Source organism: Peromyscus maniculatus, chromosome 6 (genome assembly GCF_049852395.1).
Source record: "Peromyscus maniculatus bairdii isolate BWxNUB_F1_BW_parent chromosome 6, HU_Pman_BW_mat_3.1, whole genome shotgun sequence".
In the NCBI taxonomy this organism is placed as follows: domain Eukaryota; kingdom Metazoa; phylum Chordata; class Mammalia; order Rodentia; family Cricetidae; genus Peromyscus; species Peromyscus maniculatus.
In genome coordinates, this window is record NC_134857.1 from 67,903,367 (window position 1) to 67,924,576 (window position 21,210).

General features: G+C 45.8%; 1 protein-coding gene across 3 annotated transcripts; it reads left to right on the forward strand.

Annotated features, from left to right (window-relative positions):
• Window positions 1–4,964: 4,964 nt before the first annotated feature.
• On the forward strand, window positions 4,965–20,702 carry Etv3 (ETS variant transcription factor 3). 3 transcript variants are annotated; one of them, XM_006976423.4, is made up of 5 exons: window positions 4,965–5,067; window positions 6,635–6,693; window positions 7,233–7,470; window positions 8,625–8,740; window positions 16,115–20,702. In XM_006976423.4, exons 2-5 carry the CDS (start codon window positions 6,648–6,650, stop codon window positions 17,254–17,256), a joined length of 1,542 nt encoding a protein of 513 aa, XP_006976485.1. In that variant the 5' UTR covers window positions 4,965–5,067; window positions 6,635–6,647; the 3' UTR covers window positions 17,257–20,702. The 3 variants fall into 3 exon arrangements, with proteins under 3 accessions (XP_006976485.1, XP_006976486.1, XP_042135180.1); XM_006976424.4 differs by having other exon boundaries at window positions 4,974–5,067; window positions 6,638–6,693; XM_042279246.2 differs by lacking the exon at window positions 16,115–20,702 and adding an exon at window positions 9,077–9,312 and having other exon boundaries at window positions 4,975–5,067.
• The last annotated feature ends 508 nt before the right edge of the window (window positions 20,703–21,210 follow it).

Genomic DNA, 21,210 nt, shown 5'->3' on the forward strand with positions numbered 1-21,210 from the left:
TCCTGCGGTGGCTATCATTTTATAGGCTGTTACACAGGAGAAAGAGATAAACACAGTTCCTGCCCTCTCCAGATGGCAAGTGACACTGATGGTAATAAGAAGAGAATGAGAGCCAGCTATGAGCAGTGAATAAATATAAACCAAAGTAAAAAAGTTCAGGTAGTGAGCAGGTCAAGGTCTGGGGCATTGTAAGAGTGGGAAACAAATGCCAGGCCTTAGAGAACACAATCTAAATGGGTTCCAACCAGAAGCTCGCCCTCCTTTCCCATTGATCTCCATGGGCTAACTGGAAGAAACGAGCCCTGGAAATGTGTAGACTGGCAATCAAACGTCTGGGCAGGGGAATCTTTCTCCTGAGCTGCCAGGAATAAACCAAAGCCAAAATAGCCTGAGTGGTCATTTCCTCCTGCAGATCCTGTTCTCCTATCCTGCTCTTCGTGATCTCTCACTACCCTCTCCGCTCTGCTGACCTGAACGGGAACTAAGACATCAAAAGGGGAAATGAGAGGCAGGGGTATTTGTGGACTATGATGGATGTAGAATCCCGGAGAGTCCTTGAGTCCCCCAGTCATTACAAATAAATAGGCAAGCTCGCTGCTCCTTCCAGTTTAGCTGTAACTTGGAGCCGAGTTACTTCTGCTTTGGACCCACTTAACCTTTTATCTGGGGATCCCCAATCATGTTACCGACATTAATTCCTCTATCCTTACAATGACCTTAGGTTGATGGGAAAAACAAACCAAACAAGACCTTACAAGCTACTCTAGCCAGTGTGCTAAAATGCAAATAATATCTAGTCCAAGTTTATTTTATAATTTATCTTCACTTTACTGAGGAGTAAAGCAAGGTATTATAGGTACAAACACACCAATTTCATATCAGCCTTTCTGTCTTTGATTTAATCAATGTCAATAATGTTTTAGTTTTCTTTTTTTTCTCCTTCCTGGAATTTATTTATTTGCTCAGAATCTCATGTACTCTGGACTGGCCTCAGATTCAGTACATAGAGGAAGAAGATTTTGAATTCTTGATCTCTTACTTCTATTCCCAAGTGCTGGGATTATAAGTGTAAGCTGGCACAATGGTTTGTATGGTGCTGGGAATCCAACCTGGAGTTCAATGTATACTAGGCAAGCACTCGACCAGCTGCGTGCATCCCAGCCCCCTACCCCAGAAAATCCTACCATGATCACTTCATGGAGAAACTGAAAGAGAGTGATTGACATGTACCACCTGAGGCTAGGCCTCAGAAACTCATGCTTAAGATCTAAGAAACCTAAGAGCCTAAATTCTGGGGGAAAAAAAAATTTTTTTTAATCATTAGATTTTGAAACAGGTTTAAAACACTGAATCTATTCAAAATTTGTAAAATTATGTAGTAACTGCTGTCAAGTTTGAGCTCTTGATACCAAAAATAGTGTGGTATCAGGGATGGCAGCAAAAGCAATCATGATCCAGAGTTTAGAAATGATATTACTCTGTCCTCACCAAGAACAGCAACAGAGTCCCCTCTTGGCTAGGAGGAGGTGGACACTCGGGGGAAGCTAATAATGTCTAGTCAGAGAACAGTCAGCAAACACAGAACAGGGACTGAAACCTGGGTCTTTGAAATCCCAGTTCAGTGAGGAGACATTTTGGAGGCGCGAGGCTTTCTGCCTTCTAGAGGTGGCCAAGAAGTGGGTGAAGCCACACTCACCAGCACCTCTGCCTCGGACAACAGAGAAGAATGGGCATCATTACGCGCTCCAGTGGAGGAACAGAGCCTCTGCAGGGGCCTGCAACCTAAGAAGACACTCTAGGAAGAAAGATATGTCCATTACACAAGTCGATGGAATATAAACAGTCACCTATTGCAAGAGTAGACAAGCAGGGATTTTATCATACACATGGCCAGGTAGGTTTAGGGTGTGGAAACCTATAAGTGCATACATGAAAACGGGAACCATTAAGTAATGAAGCTGGAGGTAGGGAAGGGAGACAATCCAGGAGGGGCTGTTAGAAAAAAAATAGAGTTAGGGGAATGTCCTCTTGGTTTTGTTTTGTTTTTTTTTTTTGGGGGGGGGTTGTTTGTTTGTTTTTGTTTTTGGAGACAAGGTCTCATGTAACCCAGGCTGCCCTCAAACCCCCTATATGGAAGCTGGCCTTGAACTCCTGACCCTCCTCTGCCTCCCAAGTGCTGGAATTAGAGGCATGTGCCACTTATACCCAACTCTTTTTTTTTTTTCTTTTTCTTTTTAGGGATGAGAGAGGAGCTGTATCTTGATAAGAATTTTTCAGCCGGGCGGTGGTGGCGCACATCTTTAGTCCCAGCACTTGGGAGGCAGAGGCAGGCGGATCTCTGTGAGTTCGAGGCCAGCCTGGGCTACCAAGTGAGTTCCAGGAAAGGCGCAAAGCTACACAGAGAAACCCTGTCTCGAAAAACCAAAAAAAAAAAAAAAAAAAAAAAAAAAAGAATGGAATTTTCAGAGCACATGGCTTAGAACGGAACCTTATCCTGGATGTGGGACAATTACAAACGTGGGTTGGGGGAGGTGCGGGGGGGCAGTGTCGAAGTTGCTCTGAGCAACTGGAAATTCAAGAGTGATTACAAGATGGCTGGACTACTAGGCTATCTCTACGTGTTTCCACGCCCATACTGTAGAAGGTACTGCTCTCCCCATTTCAAGAGAATCTTCAACTTGTAAAAACCTGTATGCAACAGATGCTGAAGGCTGCCATGTAGTGGTGAACACAGTACACGGGTAACTGGGCAGGAAGTCCCTAGCCGTCCCAATCTTCCCCACCCGACCCCTCCAGATTCCAACACCACAGTTAAGGTTTCCAGAGCACAAATGCCTTACCCAGACCTGTCCAGTCCAGTCCAGTTTGCTTTATTGAAGCTAAATTCACCTGTTGAACATCAGGCAGGTGGTTAACTAGATCTCAGAACTCTGTTGAGATCTGCCGTGATATAAACATTTCTCCAGGTATCAATTCAGACTCATGCCAAGGACTGAGACCTGTTCATCTCTGTAAATCATGTTACCTCGTCCTCTGCGACTCCCAATTAGTTAGGGAAAGAGAAATAGCCACAGAAAATCATTAGTCTAGAGAAGCGAGTAAAAATACCTACAGAAAGAGTCCCCATAACTCTGGCTACTGGTTCTTCCTCAGTGCTGGCTCTAAGTGTGCCCATCTAAACCACGAGGTAAAGGTCGGCAACCTCAGAGTTTCTGGAGAAACCACTCATTCTGATCACCCTGCTTCCTGAGTTAACAATGGCTAAGAACTGCATGAATGATAGGAAAATCTGAGGGGTCTTATCAGTCTTGAGATCATTCTGCCACCGTGTATCCATATGCTGTGTTTACACTGTACCGTTCTCTGTCCTAAGTCGCCCATATCGTGTTAACGAGTCAAACATGGCAATGGCATACCTATCATATCCCCTACACAATAAGATACAGCTAAACAGCTACAGGAGTCCAGAAGAATACTCCATAAACGCCGTGTTCAAACAGATGAGGAACTGACAGTGAGTGCCTAACCAAGGCGACAAAGCCAATAACTGAAGACACGAGACCTGAAATAGGTTCATTTAGCTCAGTGGTTCTCAGCCTTCCCAATGCTGCGACCCTTTAACACAGTTCCTCATGGTGTGGTGACCCCTCACCATAAAATTATTCTCATTGCTACTTCATAACTGTAATTTTGCTACTGTTATGAATCGCGATGTAAATATTTCTGGAGATAGAGGTTTGCCAAAGGGGTCACAACCCACAGTTTTAGAATCACTGATTCCGCTAAACCCTAGCATTTTGATCTGTTCAACCTAACAGAGAAGACGGTTTCTAGACTGCACAGAAGCATTTCTACACTCAAAGTGCTTGTATCGGTAATCCTCTTAATGGCATTTAAATCTTGTTCACTGTGTTTACTTTCATAGTAAAGACTTTCTAACTAGAAGGCATGGGGGAAAGCCTGACCTCAGCAACACTATTATTCCTTCTTTTTTAAACAAGTAAGGCAACCTTAGGCCATACTTAACAATGAGCTTATCACTGAATGACTCAAGAACAACCCGTTGTTAGCCTCTTGTAGTGGCACACGCCTTTAATCCCAGCACTCGGGAGGCAGAGGCAGGCGGATCTCTGTGAGTTTGAGGCCAGCCTGGTCTACACAGTGCGTTCCAAGGCAGCCAGAGGTTATATAGTAAGGCCCTGCCTACAAACAAACAAACAAGAAGCCAGATGTGGTGGTACATTTCTGTAATCCCAGGACAGCACAGGATAATTACAAATTCATTGGCCAGCCTGGGGAGGTGCTAATAGGCATGTCCAAAACTAGAAGGCCACCTTTTAACAGCTAATGATACTATTTCCATGTTCTGTGTCGTTCACAGGAAGGAAAAGTTGTATGCAGTTGATAGGCGTTTGATAAAAACTGGTCTTCCATTCCTCCTGTCATCCTCGCCTCCCCCACTTTTCACTACTTTTTTTTTATTTTCACACACTTAACCTTTCTACTGATCCCAGTTCTGCCTCTCTCTGAAGAGAAACTTGGGCTGGAAACCATTCGGAACTACGGAAACTGATTTCAGATCCCTTATCACTAACTCTTGAACAAAGTTTGTTTCGGACAAATGTGTAATTGCTTAATCAGGAACAAAAGGCAAAGAGGAAAGGGGAGGGGTGGTGCTGGAATGGCAAAGACGTGCACTTTACAATACTTGGATGAGGCCGACCGACCAGGACTAACATGGAGACGAGCGAGGAAACGATCCTTTACCCCCCTGGGCTGCGCAGGGAGGAAAGGCCAATGCCGCACGTGCTTCAGAAGCTTCTGGGCTCCCGTCGGTGCGGAAGCGCCCTCCTTCCACGCGTGGTTCCAGGCACGCAGCCTCCGAGCCACGGAGCGGCACCGGCACCTTCGGAGCGGAAGCGGCGTCGGCTCGGGACACCGCCCCCTCCCACCCGGCCTGGGGCGGAAGTGACGAGAGCAGCCGCGGAGTCACTTCCTGCTGGGTGGATGAGGAGGAGCCCGAGCTGCCGCGGAGGAGCCCGAGTAGAGACGGACGGCGCCGGAGAGGTGAGGCCGGCGTCGGCGGTCGCGGCCCTCGCGGGCAGGACGGAAGGGGACACGGGTGCGGGCGGCCGTGGGAGCCGCTGCGGCCGGGCGGGAGCGGCGAACCCCCGCCGCAGGCCGGGCGGGTGACCGAGCGCCCTGGGGAGTCGCGAACACCTGCAGACGCGCCTGCGGGCTCCGAGGGGCTTGATGGGCATGTCGGGGGCCCGGGGGACCGAGGGAGAGGGCGTCCGGCTCGGGCGTCGCCCAGCGCGAGCCCACAGCCGCCAGGCTGAAGGGTGTTCCCGAGCAGGGAAAGGGCCCCGCGATCCGACAGCGCAGTCTAGGAGTTCGTCCAGGACAGCTTCCCGGAGCCTTGGGGAAATCGGTGTTTTCTTCTCCCCCATCATCACGGAAACGGGAGAGGAAGCTTCTGCCCGGCCCTGGTGCCTTGTTATTGTGTATATCCTGTGTGTGCCAGTGTCTTGTCTGTTGCCTCCTTCCCTGAGCCATTTATCAGCTCCTTGGTCCCTTGTGTGCTTGTGGACTGAAACTTACTGTTCTCCTGAATGTATGTGTCGGGGAAGAAAATGCCGACCATCTAGAGGAATGCTAGGCTAGATGACATTTCCAAGATTAGGAATTTGTCCCACCCCACCCTGGGGCCTCTGAAGCACCTGCGTGTGCTCCAGACCTGCTCTAGTAATCGGTGCTGAGGGCCTGTCGTCCACCCCGCAGAGGGATCAGAGTAAGTCCGTTCGCTCTTCCTCCGTCATCCTCTGCCAGTTTGACCCTCCCCTCCTCTTTGCTGAAGGGCTGACACAAAGCTGCCCGCTGCTAGGAACAGGAAATTTGTGGAGGAAATATAAATCTGTATGGAATGAATTCAGATCCTGGCAAGATGCCTTCCACCACTGGCCGGGCGATCCCAAGTACCTGCCTTATCCTTTTTATTTCCCTCTTAAATATATGCCTTTACATTTTTCCCACGAAGTTTTAGGAGAGTGCTGTTTCTTGTATAGACGGCATATTTACAGTCTGTATCTCAGAATAATTTTCGAGGGTGAGCGCAGTTTCTGACCGGAAGATGTTGTTTTCCATCTCACATAATTCAGTAAATATTTCAGAGTCAGAAGTTCCTTCTTGAGTAGGGGGGTTGGATTTTTTTCACTCTTTAATTTGGTATATCTGGGTGAACTCGGGTCTGTGTACCTTAGGATATGGGCTTGTCTAGTAATAGAAAACAAATTGTTTGGCTTGTTTTTGCTGCCTTTTGGGACTTGTTTCACTGTTCTCTTCCCTTTTTTGTTGGAGGGCTGGTCAGAAGGAAGAAGGTAGATATTAAGGACAGTGTTTACACATGTGGCTAAAGTCAGGTGAGAGGTAATTATGGCTTTTGAAGCTGATGGGCTGAGGACCATCATTTGATGACTTGAGGTTTAGTAGTTTAGAGGTGACATGTTTGAAAGACAAAAGGCTTTGAAAGAAAAGTCAAGACAAAGGGGAGGGGATGTTTGTGGAAAAACTGTGCCAAAAAAACCTTAGATAACTCACAACATCTCAAAATAATTGCGGGACTTGTTTCTCTCAGCAGGAGGGCGAAAATGAAAGCAGGCTGTAGCATCGTGGAAAAGCCAGAAGGAGGTGGAGGTGAGCAGAAGTTCATCTCTGATGGATCTGGAATGTCCCTTAGTGGTTCCTGTCCCTTAGCGTTCCTGTTCCCACTTGGGCTTAGTTGACAAATGCTAGACCAGGACCGACAAGCCTCATAACTGTGTAGATCTTGGTAGGATGGTTGTAGGCTTGTTTCCTATGGAGAGATATTTAACTTGTCCGGCCCACACATCTTCATTGCAAGTTTCAGTATCTCCTTTTCTGTTAGAGAAATAATTCCACCCTGGGGAAACATTAGTTTATCTTGCTTCTTTGTTATTTAGTAATCTCTGAAAAGGTGATGGATTATTAGGATGCCTAAGTACTGCTGGCCAACTTTTGTCAGAGTCAGTGATTGCCACAGGATGAGTAATTCCTCCATCCTTTCCTCTCCTCTTTATGGTTAGCCTAGCTGACTGGAAGGGTGTGTTTGCAAAGTACTCTGGAGATTGTGAGCCGTGGAATGTGGAGGTGGGGTACTGGCATGTTTGTACCTAACTCCTAACTCCTTTGATCTTGCTCTTTTCACATGGAAGGGTATCAGTTTCCTGACTGGGCCTACAAAACCGAGTCGTCGCCAGGCTCCCGGCAGATCCAGCTGTGGCACTTCATCCTGGAACTGCTGCAGAAGGAAGAGTTCCGCCATGTCATCGCCTGGCAGCAGGGAGAATACGGGGAGTTCGTCATCAAGGACCCAGACGAAGTGGCCCGCCTCTGGGGCCGCAGGAAGTGCAAGCCGCAGATGAACTATGACAAGCTGAGCCGGGCCCTCAGGTGAGGGGGAGCATCCCCCAGATTTGTGGTATTAACAAAGTTGGAAGGAACGTATGCAGTTTTGTGGATGAAAGCTAAAAAGGTATCAGGTGACAAAGGACTGCACTTAGTGATAATGTGTCACTTGAAAGAGGTGTTGAATCTGAGTGGCACAAGAGCTGAGGAGGTGTAGGAGGGATTCCACTGTGGCAGGCGTTGGCTCCTGACAGCTGATTGTGCTGTGTAGTGGGGAAGAGCACATGGTGACATGGACTAGGCTCACTTACAATGCAGAGGATTAGTGTAGACTTCCCTTTTGGGAAATGCCCATCATTCCTCTTCTTTAGGCTTTCCTAGAAGAAGTGGGAAAGGTACGGTGAGTACAGGAGGGAGGCTTGCTGATTGCCCCTGAACCCAGGGGCTCACGTACCGTATCTGCAGCCTCCATTTGGTCCATAGGTTGCTATGATGTGTCCAAAGAACAGTCGCTATAAGTTCACTCTTCTCTGTCAGTTTTTTAAATTTTATAACCCCTTAGACCCCAAGGGGCCAGCAGGTAGTTTATGACATCTGCTACTTAAGAAGCCAGGCCAAAGCTTCCAGGTAGATGGAAATTCCTGTCTGTCCTCATTCTCAGTAGCCCGAGTGTAGAATCTGTGCAGTGTAGCTGGAGCCTCCCACATCCAGGCTCGGCCACGTCGAAGGCGAAGCCGCCAGGGTGGCTGCTGTTTGCCGATCCTGCAGTTGTCTCACTGGCTGTCAGAAAACAGGTTTCCACTCCATGTTTAGTCCTTGCACTTAGGGTCCTGACTAACCCATGAGCTCTCCCAGAAGACTTGTCCGACCCCACCTGGACAAGACAGATGGAAACTAGAAGTTAGTTAGAGTGGAGCAGGAAGGAAGAGGACCCTGCAGTGAAGCTGTAGGGGAATGAGAAGGTGAGCGTTAGAACTGAGGAAGCTACCTGCCTTAAAAATGTCTGTGTCGAGCTCCAAAGACCACAGCTGAGTTCAAACTGGGTGAGAAAAGTGAGCTTTAGCTCTCCAAGCCCTAACTCCAGGGCCAAGCTACAAAGGAATGGTGAAGGTTTTTGTAAGCAATGCTTGGAGCCAGAATTGATCTTAGTAATTACCTGAGCATAGCAAATGTTGTACTGTGTGTTCTTCTTTTTGTAGATACTACTACAACAAGAGGATCCTTCATAAAACAAAAGGGAAAAGGTTTACTTACAAGTTTAACTTCAACAAGCTGGTGATGCCCAACTACCCTTTCATCAACATTCGCTCAAGTGGTAAGATACAAATACCTAGGATGGAGAGTGGATTTTGAATTTAAAATGAATTATCAAAAACCCAAATGTGCGACATGACCTGAGTAAGGAGATTTTAGAAACACTGATGTGACCTGATCCCTTAGATCACTTCAGGTCCTCCGTACTCATCTGACAGGAGTAATGGGGTATGCGTTACTCTAACAGGCTTGTTTAGTTTATTTGGGGACTCTATATGCATTATTTCCAGCCTCCTGGATATTACTAAACTCCTTTTGGGGAATGAGTCCATAGGTTTATGTTGAATTTTAAATTCAAAACTCCATTTTAACACCTTGCCCAATGGCTGTTTCCTAGCTGTGAACCTGTTTCTACAAACGTTTCCGATTTTCTATGAAACTACAAGCTCTCCCTTATCAAGTGAATGTCATCAAAACCACAGCGCCCTTGATCATGTTTGCAGTGAAAGGCCAAGTCTCTGATCTGCACCAGCACTCAGCAGGGTTCCTCGGTGCAAGACTGGGGACTTGACTTAGCCTCCTCTCCTTTGAAGTGCAAGCAGGCTTCCTCCTCTGTGCTGTCTTACAGCATTCATCCGAGCTCACAGCCTTTTGGTCTGCTCCTTGATGAAGACGCATCCACCTCCAAAAGTGTTGGATGTAGTTGTCTGAGTTAGAGTTAGGTTAGAGGTTTCTTTTTGCTTTGGGGATTTTTGTTTGTTGGAGGGGAGCGGGGCACATGTTAAAGATAATAAATTATCCTCCTGCTCAAGAGTCAGGTTTTTTCTATGTGAGACAGGTCTCACTATGTGGTCAGGCTGGTCTTGAACTTCACTCTTGTCAGCTTGGCCTAGGGCAGTCTTCCTGCCTCATCATCCAAGTGCTAGGATTACAGGTGTCGAGGGCCATCTTTGACCAGTTTGATCATTGTTCTTTGTGACATTCTACGCAGAGAAAGGAGAGCAGGACTTTGAATAAAAGTGCTCAGAAGTTGGCAGAAACTTGAAAAATTAGAGGAGGGTGTGGCTAAGAGAATATAATGCTAAGATGATCTAGATATGTAATTACTGCACACAACAAGTTAGGGCAGTTTGAGCTTGACTGCTATCATTGAGTCCCACCTCTCCAGCAACCGCTCCCGCCTGTCCCTGGGGCATGCATTTGGGGGTGGGGGTTGGAATGCACCTCTAATTACCACCTGTCTTCTTTCCCTGTGCCTAAGGGAGCTGCATTAGGAAATCAGAGCTGTTCTAGCCCCTGGATTCTTGTTTCCTCTCTTTCTCACTCTTGCTTCTTCCCTATGCGCCTATGGAAAGTAGGACTCTAGATGGGCATGCCATCGATTTTTGAAGGAACGTGTTGGGCTTCATACCCTTGCACTCCATGTCCAAAAATGTTGGTCTTATTCTTTGATCCATTTTCATCAATTGAAAGCCCAGAAGTTCAACCACTTAGACAACTTGAATAGAATGGCCATCAACCCCTGGGACTACTCTGGCTTTCCAAGGCAAGGGCTCACTGGACTCGGACCCTGTAGAAGCTCTGCTCTGCAGACCTAACAATAGTTAGTGGTCTGGCACAGCAGTTACACCAAAAGCTGTTAAACTGGCACTGATCACTAATAGGCTCAAGATGCTAATCAAAAGTTCTGGGGTGGCCATAGCTCAGAAAAGCACTTGCCTAGCTTATATAAGGCCCTGGGTTCAACTCTCAGCACAAAATAATATTAATCATCATCATCATCCCAGGAAAAGCAAGACAGTGAACCATCCTTTTAGGTTGTTGACTCCTCGGTATAGATAACTCTGAAGAACCAGAGCCATTTGTTTGCAGAGAACTTTTACCCACATAGACCAAGTGTTTAAGATTAACATAATGTTGAGAAAGGAAAGTAACATCTGCTTAGTGAGGTGCTTCTGTGTTTTTGCCTGTTTAATGAGTTTCTATGCTTTTAACCTAGTAAAATACATGTCTTGATACTCTTTTACAAATGACAAAATTAAATGTGAACACAGCAGAATCAAAGACAGAAGTAAGTCCAGTTCTTCGTTCAGCTATTAGAGGCATGCTCTTGTTTTATATATCATGCAGTCTTCCTCTTGGTTAGGATTCATCCATGTGTTAACAGATGTGTTAATCCCTAAAAAAAAAAAAAGGAGTATGAGGAAGTTCTTTTCCTCAAGGAACTTAAGAGTTTAGCTGAGAGATAAGATTCTAGGTTTGTCACTAGGCAGAGCCAGGGGATCCCCACAGAAGAGGAGGAAGGATTGTAGGGGCCAGAGGGGTTGAGGACACCATAAGAACATGACCCACAGAATCAACTAAGCAGGGCTCATAGAGGCTCTCAGGGACTGAAGGGACAACCACAGAGCCTGCGGGGGGCTGTGCTAGGTCCTCTGCATATACCTTACGGTTGTGTAGCTGGGGGTTCTTGTGAGACTACCAACACTGGGAGTCGAGGTATATCTAACTCTGTTGCAAGCACCGGGGACCCTGTGCCTCCTACTGGCTTGCCGCATCCATCCATGATAATGAGGGTTTGTGCCCAGTCTTACTGTATCTTGTTAGGCCATGTTTGGTGGATATCCCTGGGAGGCCTGCTCTTTGTTGTTGTTGTTGTTGTTGTTTATTTATTTATTTTGAGGGGAATAGTCGAGTTCATCTGGAGAGAGGGGAGGTGAGGAAGAAGAACTGGTAGGAGTGGAGGGAGGGAACTGGGGTTGGGATGTAATGTATGAGAGAAAAATAAAAATGTGAAAAAAGGATTCTAGGTTTGTGTGGTGGGATGTAATAAGTGCTGTAGAGAGTAAGTCTCACCACTTAAACCCTGGAGGCCAGAGACTCTGTAGGTGGGTCATGTATGCCGCTGTTCTGGTCTCCCTGTTTTTAAGTGAAGCTATATGGTCCAGTACGAAAACTGTAAATGTGACTGTTGTCCTTTTCCTCCGTGTTTGTCCTAGTCACTGTTAATAGTTTAAGGTGGAGTTTGGCATGGTGGAGCAGCCTGTAATCCTAGCACTTAGAAAGTAGAAGGTCAAAGGGCCTGGAGTTCAGAATTACCCTGGGCTGTGTACTGACTTCAGAGATAACCGGGGCCACTCTGAGACCATGTCTCAAAACCCCAAAAGACACTGTAGGGTAGAGTACTCAGTACTAGAGTAGCACACCTATAATCCCAGCATGTAGAAGGTGAGGCAGGTGACATTGGCTGCATGGTAAGTTTCTGTCTCAAAAGTACATCTATATGCAGTATCTTTATATATATAATACATATACATACCATATATGTGTATAGCATATATAATATGGCCTACATATAAACCATTTTAATTTTTTTTTAATTTTTAATTTTTGATTTTCTTTTTTAACCATTAAAAATTAAGCCTGTCAGGGCTGGAGAGATGGCTCAGCAATTAAGAACACTGACTGCTCTTCCACAGGACCTAGGTTCAATTCCCAGCATCCACATGGCAGCTCACAACTGTAACTCCAGTTCCAAGGGACCTGACACCCATGGCAAAACACTAGTGCACATAAAAATTAAAAATAAATTTAAAAAAATTAAGCCAGGCATAATGGCTCATGCTGGTAATCCAAGCACTTTATGCTTTATACTCTTGTGTGTGTGTGTGTGTGTGCGCGCGCTCACGCCTGCCTAAGAAACATTAAAGATAAAGAATCACTGGTTGAAAAAAACTATCAGTAGGTGGGGACAAGGCAGGCTAAACCTGTCTCTCAAATTGCCTCCCTGCCACCACCCTGGTCTTTAATACTTTTTTTTTTTTTTTTTTTTGGTTTTTTGAGACAGGGTTCTCCGTGTAGTTTTGGTGCCTGTCCTGGATCTCACTCTGTAGACCAGGTTGGCCTCGAACTCACAGAGATCTGCCTGGCTCTGCCTCCTGAGTGCTGGGATTAAAGGCATGGGCCACCACTACCCGGCTCTTTAATACTTCTTTTGGAAAACTTGAAACCTAACAAAGAATTGAATTCAGAAAAGAGCACTCGTATACCCTCCCCCTGATTCCCTGTGGTTAATATCATTGCCACGTGTACTTTATCTCTATTTACAGATACATTTTGCATCTGGAGATTAACATGCAGCTGCCATGGCTTTTCTCCCAGGAATAAGGATGTTCTTTGCTATAACTGCAATGACATTACCACACCCAGGAAATTTAGTGTTACTCTAAAAATATAATAAGGCCCATGTGTAAACAGTATTTAAGTTTTTTTTTAATTTAAAATTTTAATTTTTTTTTTTTTTTTTTTTAACCATTTAGAGTAAGTGCGGCACAGTGGCTCATGCTGATAAACCAAGCCCTTGGAAGGCAGGGGCAGGTGGATCTCTGTTAGTTTGAAGCTAGCCTGGGTTGCCTAGTAGCAAGTTCTAGGGAGGCCAGGACTGCATAATGAAATGCTGCCTCAAAAAGCACAAACACAGTTTACTCTAACAACATATGACTTGCTATACTTGGGTACTATTCCAAAAGCCTCACAAATGTTAACTATTTCTCTAACATTAGGATTGGTCTCATTACTTCCGACTTACGAAAACTGGGCCAGAAAGTAATTTTTTCAAAAACACATGGGTAGGATTAGGGTTTGAACCCAGGCAAAGAGCTTACCATTTGAATTGTTTGAGGAGGGAGCACCAAGAGCTCCCGTGTGTTACTTACACTAGTTACGAGGTAGAAGGCCCAGGAACTGAGGCTCAGATTTCCTGACTGTGCATGTGGCTGCTGTGCTCTTCTTTCAAGTTGACGTCATGTTGACGCTTTTGTAACAGTGGGCTTTGTTTTTTGCTTGCTTTTCAAACAGAACCTTAGATTTGACACCTCAACATATTATACATAAAGGTGGGGGAATCAGCAGCCACCATCCATATATTGCCCTGGTCTTATCTTCCTTTGTCCCATGTAAATACATGTGGAAATAACTCCTTATAGGTGTGCAGTATGTCTTAGTATGTGTATAAAGACCAAAGTAGACGCTATTACAAATAGAAACAAAACTCACTTAAGCAAGCATTTCTGACTTGCATAGGAAATAGGACTTTCTTTTCCTCTCCATGTTATTCTTATATTCTGCATTTATAATATAATACATTTATATTCTGTTATAGCTTATATGCTGCATTTCAGATTATAAACAAATGGTTTTTCACTTTTGACTAATAACTTCTTTTAAATATTTTTTATGTGTATATATTTTGCCTAATTGTATGTATATGTGTGTACATCACGTGTGTTCAGTACCTGTGGAGGCCAGAAGAGGGTTTTGGATCTCCTGGAACTGGAGTTACAGATGGTTGTGAGCTGCCATATGGGTGCTGTGAACCCAACTCAGGTCTTCTGTAGGAGCAGCAGGTGCTCTTAACCACGGAGCCATTTTTACAGCCCTTAGATAAGACTCTTAATAAGTCAAGAGTCAAAAAATTAAAAGTAATAGACTCTTAGTTGCTGTAATAAACTAAAGAGATCTATTGGCCTGGACCTATCTGGGCTCTACTCAGATCATATGCAAGGTCGTGTGTCTGATTTTCCTATTTATTACTCTTAATAATTAATCTCAGTTCAGGGGCTTTTAGAACAAGGCCTACAGAAGAAGTGTTTTCTGTTGAACATTTGTTGGTGAATGCTGCTCTGGCAGGTGTCACTCAACCATGGGCACCAAGAAAGCCACAGTCTTCCACGCAGTGGCCTGCTCCAAAGCTATGCCAGAGCTGGGAACAGTTCAGACACTATATTTGTGCCCTGTTTTCTCTCCTGGACCACCAAACTTGGACTCCCCCGCCCCCTTATTTTTACCCCTCTTTTTTACTTTTAGCTTTCTGTCATGTATAAAGATACCATCATGTTAACAGCCACTGGTACCTCCCAGGAACCTGTAAGGCACCTGAGGCTTCAGGTAGCCGCTTTCTTAGGTCTTATTTGGGGCTTTTAGGGCAAGTTGAGAATTCATGAGCTTCTCAAGTTAATGTGATACAATGATAGGTTCTTCTTAGAGTTTGAAATTTAGCAGTTAAACTTGGTTTGTTTTTTTGTTTGTTTGTTTGTTTTTTAGCCAACTTAGCCTCAAGTCACAGTAATTTTCCTGCCTTAGCCTCCCTGGTACTGGGATTATAATAAGCTGTCACACCTGCCAGCAGTCAGACTTGGGAGAGGAAATAGTAGGTCCAGCCTCCTCCTCAGTACTTAAGGATAACAGAAATAGATATCATTATATAGAATTCATTGGACTATAGATATAGAAAGACTGGAATCTCTGAGATAATAGTTGTCTATCAAAAATTATAAAGATAAACCATAAGAACTTACCTTAATAAAAATTGCCTTTTTTTTTTTTTTTAATTTTATTTATTTTATTTTACAATACCATTCAGTTCTACTTATCAGCCACGGGTTCCCCTATTCTCCCCCCTCCCACCCCCTCCTCTTACCCCCAGCCCATCCCCCATTCCCACCTCCTCCAGGGCAAATCCCACCCCCCCCCAGGACTGCGATCAACCTGGTAGACTCAGTCCAGGCAGGTCCAGTCCCCTCCTCCCAGACTGAGCCAAGCGTCCCTGCATAAGTCCCAGGTTTCAAACAGCCAACTCATGCAATGAGCACAGGACCTGGTACCACTGCCTTGATGCCTCCCAAACAGATCAAGCCAATCAACTGTCTCACCTATTCAGAGGGCCTGATCCAGTTGGGGGCCCCTCAGCCTTTGGTTCATAGTTCATGTGTTTCCATTCGTTTGGCTATAAAAATTGCCTTTTCGTACCAATCTGTTTCACTAAAGTAGGATCTTGTTCCTGTCTGTCTATGTGAGGAAGAGCCTGTTTTTTCAGTGCAACCACATGCATGTGCTTTGTTTGGCTGTGTTGCTACTGGATTTGCTTGCTTTATAAATACAGCTAAAGTTATGATGGTAAGGAAAATTTTACCTGTGAAGCTGAAAATTGAAATGGGGTGCACACACAATAGAGTTGCAAGATCTATTCATTCGTCCAACTAATGTCTAGTGGGAACCTACTAACTATTAAGCCCTGAAATGTTGGGATATAGTTTTAACTCAAATATTGAATGGCATTGCAGGTAGGAAGGAGGACTGCCTGGACAGTAAGGTAAGAGGCCAGAGGAATGTGGAAGCCACGCTGAATGGAGAAAGCTAAGCGATACAGGCTTGCCTTTAAAGGCTTAGGCCTCCTCCCTCAGCCTCCTGAGTGCTGAGATTGCAAGACTGTTCCCACCACACCCAGCCTAAACAATAGTTTTGAAAAAGACTCAGACTAGATAGAAGGTTTGTTTCCTGTTGTCACTTACCATTGTGTGCTTAGCTAGTGTAAGTACAAGTGATGATAGTGAGTGACCAGGTGGCCAACGCAGACCTTTCTTTTCTTCCGTCACAGGTGTGGTTCCCCAGAGTGCACCACCAGTGCCAACAGCCTCTTCCCGGTTCCATTTCCCACCTCTAGACACGCACTCTCCCCCTGGCGATGTGCAGCCAGGGCGCTTCTCTGCCAGCGCCTTGAGTGCTTCTGGTGCCGAGTCAGGTGGTCCCACCGATAGAAAGGTGGAGCCTTCGGACCTCGAAGATGGCTCGGCCTCTGACTGGCACCGGAGCATGGACTTCATGCCCTCTCGAAATGCTCTTAGTGGAGGCGGAATTGGCCACCAGAAACGCAAGCCTGACATAATGCTTCCTCTCTTCACTCGGCCAGCAATGTACCCTGACCCCCACAGTCCCTTCGCTCTCTCTCCAGTCCCTGGTCGTGGAGGTGTCCTCAATGTCCCCATCTCACCAGCCCTGTCCCTGACTCCCACCATGTTCTCCTACAGCCCCTCCCCAGGCCTGAGCCCCTTCGCCAGCAGCAGTTGCTTCTCCTTCAACCCGGAGGAAATGAAACACTACCTTCATTCTCAGGCCTGTTCTGTGTTCAACTACCATCTGAGTCCTCGGACTTTCCCCCGCTACCCAGGGCTCATGGTCCCACCGCTGCAGTGCCAAATGCATCCTGAGGAGTCTTCCCAGTTCTCTATCAAACTGCAGCCCCCACCAGCTGGACGGAAGAACCGAGAGAGGGCAGAAAACAGTGAGGAATCCACGCGTGGCTCTGCACCAATCAGTGCACCTGCTCCCTCTCGAATTAAGGTAGAGCCCACCTCTGAGAAGGATTCCGAGAGCCTCAGGCAATCAACCCACGAAAAGGAGGAACACTCCCAAGAAGTGGGCGCTGTGCGGACCAGGACCGTAGAAGAGGGGAAAGGCACCGTGTTTGCCCACCCCTCACCCACCTGGCCCTCTGTATCCGTCAGCACCCCCAGTGATGAACCCCTAGAGGGGACTGAAGACAGTGAGGACAGGTCTGGCAAGGAGTCCAGTGTACCTGAGAAGAAAGAAGATGCCCTGATGCCCCCCAAGCTTCGATTGAAGAGGCGGTGGAACGACGGCCCTGAAGCCCGGGAGCTAAGTAAGACCGGCAAGTTCCTCTGGAATGGGGCAGGACCCCAGGGCCTGGCTACAGCAGCCACTGCTGCTGCTGATGCTTAGAACCACAGCGGAAGGGAAGCTGTTCATACTACAGTCAGATACACGTATTTATGCAGCAAGATTCTGGGGTGGGAGGCGGGGTTAAGCTGGTTTGATAATTCTGAGGCATGGACTTGAACGTTTTTGTTGGATGGGACGAGTATCTTGTGTTGTAAATTAAGTGGGGTATGAACACACTTTTCTTTCTTGGTGAGTAGGATGTAGGGAGGGTATTGAACTGTGGGGGAAGGAGCCTGTTTCCTGTTTAAGACTCATGCTGCCTGACAGGCTCCATAAGAGCCCACTTTGTAGTCTCATTACAGTTCAGGACCCATAGTGTTTTCTATTGTATTTATACATACAGAAAGCCAGTAGTGGGATATTTCCCTTTGAGAGAGAGAGGTAAGAGGAGAAGGCTGGAAGGTTGGGTGGGAAGCAACAATACCCAGCATGTTAGCCTGAGACACTTATTTCAGGAGAGAACAAAGACAGTTGCAGGCTTACTGGAGTGGGGAACAATTAGGTGATGTTCTCTACTCTCCCCTCTCCTCCCCCTCCCCGAGCACACATGCTCTCTCCCACACATGTACACACGCATTCTCTCTCTCTCTCCCTCTCTCTCTCTCTCTCACACACACACACACACACACACATGCATTTGGCTTTTCCTCCCTTTTTAGAAAATGTTTTCAAGACACTTGAGTGTCCTGCCAGTTATACTGGGCAGGGAGGGCCCAGGCCCGACCACCCGCCCTCCCCTTCAGAGCTGAGGTGGGAAGGAAGTCCTGCTGTAAGCTCCTTGACCTGCCACCTCCTTCACCTATTCAGAAGCCATGAGGAGTTGTCAGCTCCTGATCAGGGAAGAAAGAAGGGCAGGAGGAAGGAACCCGATGCCTTTAAAAACAAAACAAACGACAGAAATGGTCTTCATTTTTCTTTTTCCATTGTGGGTTTGGGAAACCATGCCAAGTGTGACTGAGCAAGTTTTATGAGGAGCAGGATAGCACCGTTGAAGATGGTTTTCTGTTGTGTCTGGTTGTATTACTGTTTCTTAAGTCAAGCCTTAACTATGAACATGCTTTAAGATGATACGGGTCTGTCAACATAAACCTGTAAAGGGCATGGATACTGTTCAGATAACCCAGGAATGTTGAGGCATAGTTGAATTCCTATGATAATTATTCCCTCTGATGTACCAGGCTGGGTGGAAAGGGTAAGATTGTGAGAATGAAAGGCAGATGATAATTGATAAGCATGGAGTAGCTGGGAACAAGTGTTGTTGAAACTGAAGGAAGAGCTAGGAAGGTGGTGACCAGATGCCAAGAGGCCTGGAGAGGGAAAGAGCTGATGTCTGCCCTGTGGTGGTGGTGCCATCTTTGTGAGCCCCGTTTGCCGAGCTTGTGCTGATCAGTTGACTGTTCACAAAACACAGCTCACAGGCGGAGTCCTGTCTTTGTGGGAAAGTCCCTGACAGCATCTTCAAAGGAATTGGAAGACACTGATCTTATGTGAAATGAACTGTTAGCACTAGGGGCAGAGAGAGCGGCACCAGCCAGCGTCCTCTGTGCACACATGTGCTTAGAATGGCTTGGGGCAGCGAGGAAAAACCGTTCCATAGCTGCTGAGGCAGTGTTGACATTGGGGTGTCAGTGATTCCTGACTCCACCACCTTAGCCTAGGTGAAAATCCTGTAGACCAAGTAACTCTTAAGTGTTGTCTTTTGATGGTGGCGTGTTTGGTTTTTTTGTTTTGTTTTTTTTTTAACTGAAGTGCATGCACAAAGGAGCTCAGGAGACATTAGCTGACTTGGGGTGACTTGAGGCCATCGTTGCTATTGCTTGATGAGTGTCCTGTCACTTGGTCCAGGTTCCATACATGAGTGACTGTCTTTCCCCAGGTCTCTGGTGACCCACGCTTTGGTCGGGCCACGAAGGACTCACCGCTCCAGCTGCCCTGGGTGGCTGTTTGATCAGTTTCCTTTCTCACCCTGACTTACCTCTGGATCTAAGGCAAGCCCAGCAGCTGGAGGAGGGCTCTCTGCTTGGTGTTGCCCATCAAACCAGGGAGGCCAGCTGGCCACCAGTATCGGTGTGAACTCAGGAATAGAAATATGGGGCCTTTAAGATGAGAGGAGGAAAATCCATGAAGCATACCTGTAACCCCTAAAACCCAAGTGCCAGAATTAATCCCTAGATGCTGCTTCCATTTGAATCAAGTCACTGCTTTTACACTTGAAAAATGTTCAGAAATGTTGAACTCCATGAAAAGTGCTTTGGACTTGTACGAAACCATGCTGTTTGTCTCCTTCGATTGCCATTCCACCAGTAATCTGTGGTGATTGGCACTGCACGTGGTTGGAGTTTGGATCTGGGGAAGGGTCTGTCTACAGAGCAGAACTTGGGCTTGCTCAGGAAGTGGACCGGGAAATGTAGCGATCATTGATACTTCCTGGGGCAAAGGAATGAGAATTTTGTTCTCTTCCCAGCCCCTCCTGGCAGTTCCTGCCTCCAGCCTGGTATGAGACAAGGTGGTTGCCTTCCTTCCGACAGTGGGGAAGGAGGTGAAAGCTGGACCTGCTTCTCTCCCTCGTCTGTTTTTCCTTCTAGATTTTGTTGTGCCAAATGTGTAAAACTTTGTAGGTGTATCTATTGAAATTTCACGAATCAAGAGCTTGTTCATTTAAACAGTTTGCTTTTTTAGCCGTAGAAAAAGTAGCAAATTCTCAGGGGCATCAGCCTTGCTGAGCTCGCCTTTTTTTCTGAAGTAAAATAGAGACAGACAGACAGTCCGTCTCCCCTAGGTGTCCGGCTGCACTGCATTAAACCCAGCTCAGTAATACAGGGAACCCTAGTGACCCGCAGGCCAAGGAACTTCCAGAAGCATTAAAAAAAAAAAGAAAAAGAAAAAAAAGTTATATTCCACTGCCAAGTGGGTAGTCATTTAGCTGTTCGTCCCTTGTTTTTTATTTATTCCACAATTATGTTTGTGCTTTTTCTTGTGTAAACAATAGTGAGGCGTATGTTTTTATGTGGCTTTAGAGAAAACTTCAGTCTTCAAAGAACTGTTCCAATTAGTTTCTTCTTGGAAAAAGTTATGCGTTAATTTGTTTCAAAATACTTAGGCATTCTTTGAATTATAAACTTGTGATGCAGGGATTTGTGAATGAGACGTTCACATGTGAAGATAAATGACTTCACTAGACATCTGTGTAAGCAGAATAAGATGTGTATATGTACATAAATTATAAGAAACCTGAACACCATTGTGCAGTGCCTTTTAGATGTTCTGCTTTCTAAAGTCTTCAAATTTTTGCATATATATTATATATATGATGTAATGTTATAGAAATATATGTATAATATACATATTTTTTCCAGGGGTATCTGATAGCTCTGTATTTTGTTATGGAAGTCGAAAGAAAAAAAAAGTATTTTACCTCAAAAATTAAAGTTAAATTTAAAAACAAAGGGTACTTAAATGTTTGCTGAGTGATGATTTTATTGTTCCTTGCACACTGTGCCAAAGTCTGCAGACTTCCTGCTAGCTTGCTTCATTGTACAGGTCCCTTGCAGGAGGCCAGCGGAGTGAGGGGCAGGGTCCTCAGCAGTGCTGAAGCTTGTCTGTTTCCTTGAGGGAGTGACTAAGAGGTAGGGAGAAATCCTGCACACTGTAGCAGCATTTAGCCACATGGTCGCCTGTGGGAAAATGTCAGCCAGACAGATGCATGATGGCTTACAGTTTATTGTAGGATGATGAAAATGACCTGGGCTTAAATAGTAAATAGCAGTTGGACAGTTTGGGTATAAATAACAAATCATTGAATTTTAAAGTCACTCCAAAATGATGGACACAATAGTGTGTGAATTATAAAATAAACATAGGTTTGTGGCTATGTTTTCTTAAGATTTTTTTTTAAGTGCATAACAAGCCAATACTAGGGCATTAGTAATACTAGGGAAACTTAGTAATTCCCAG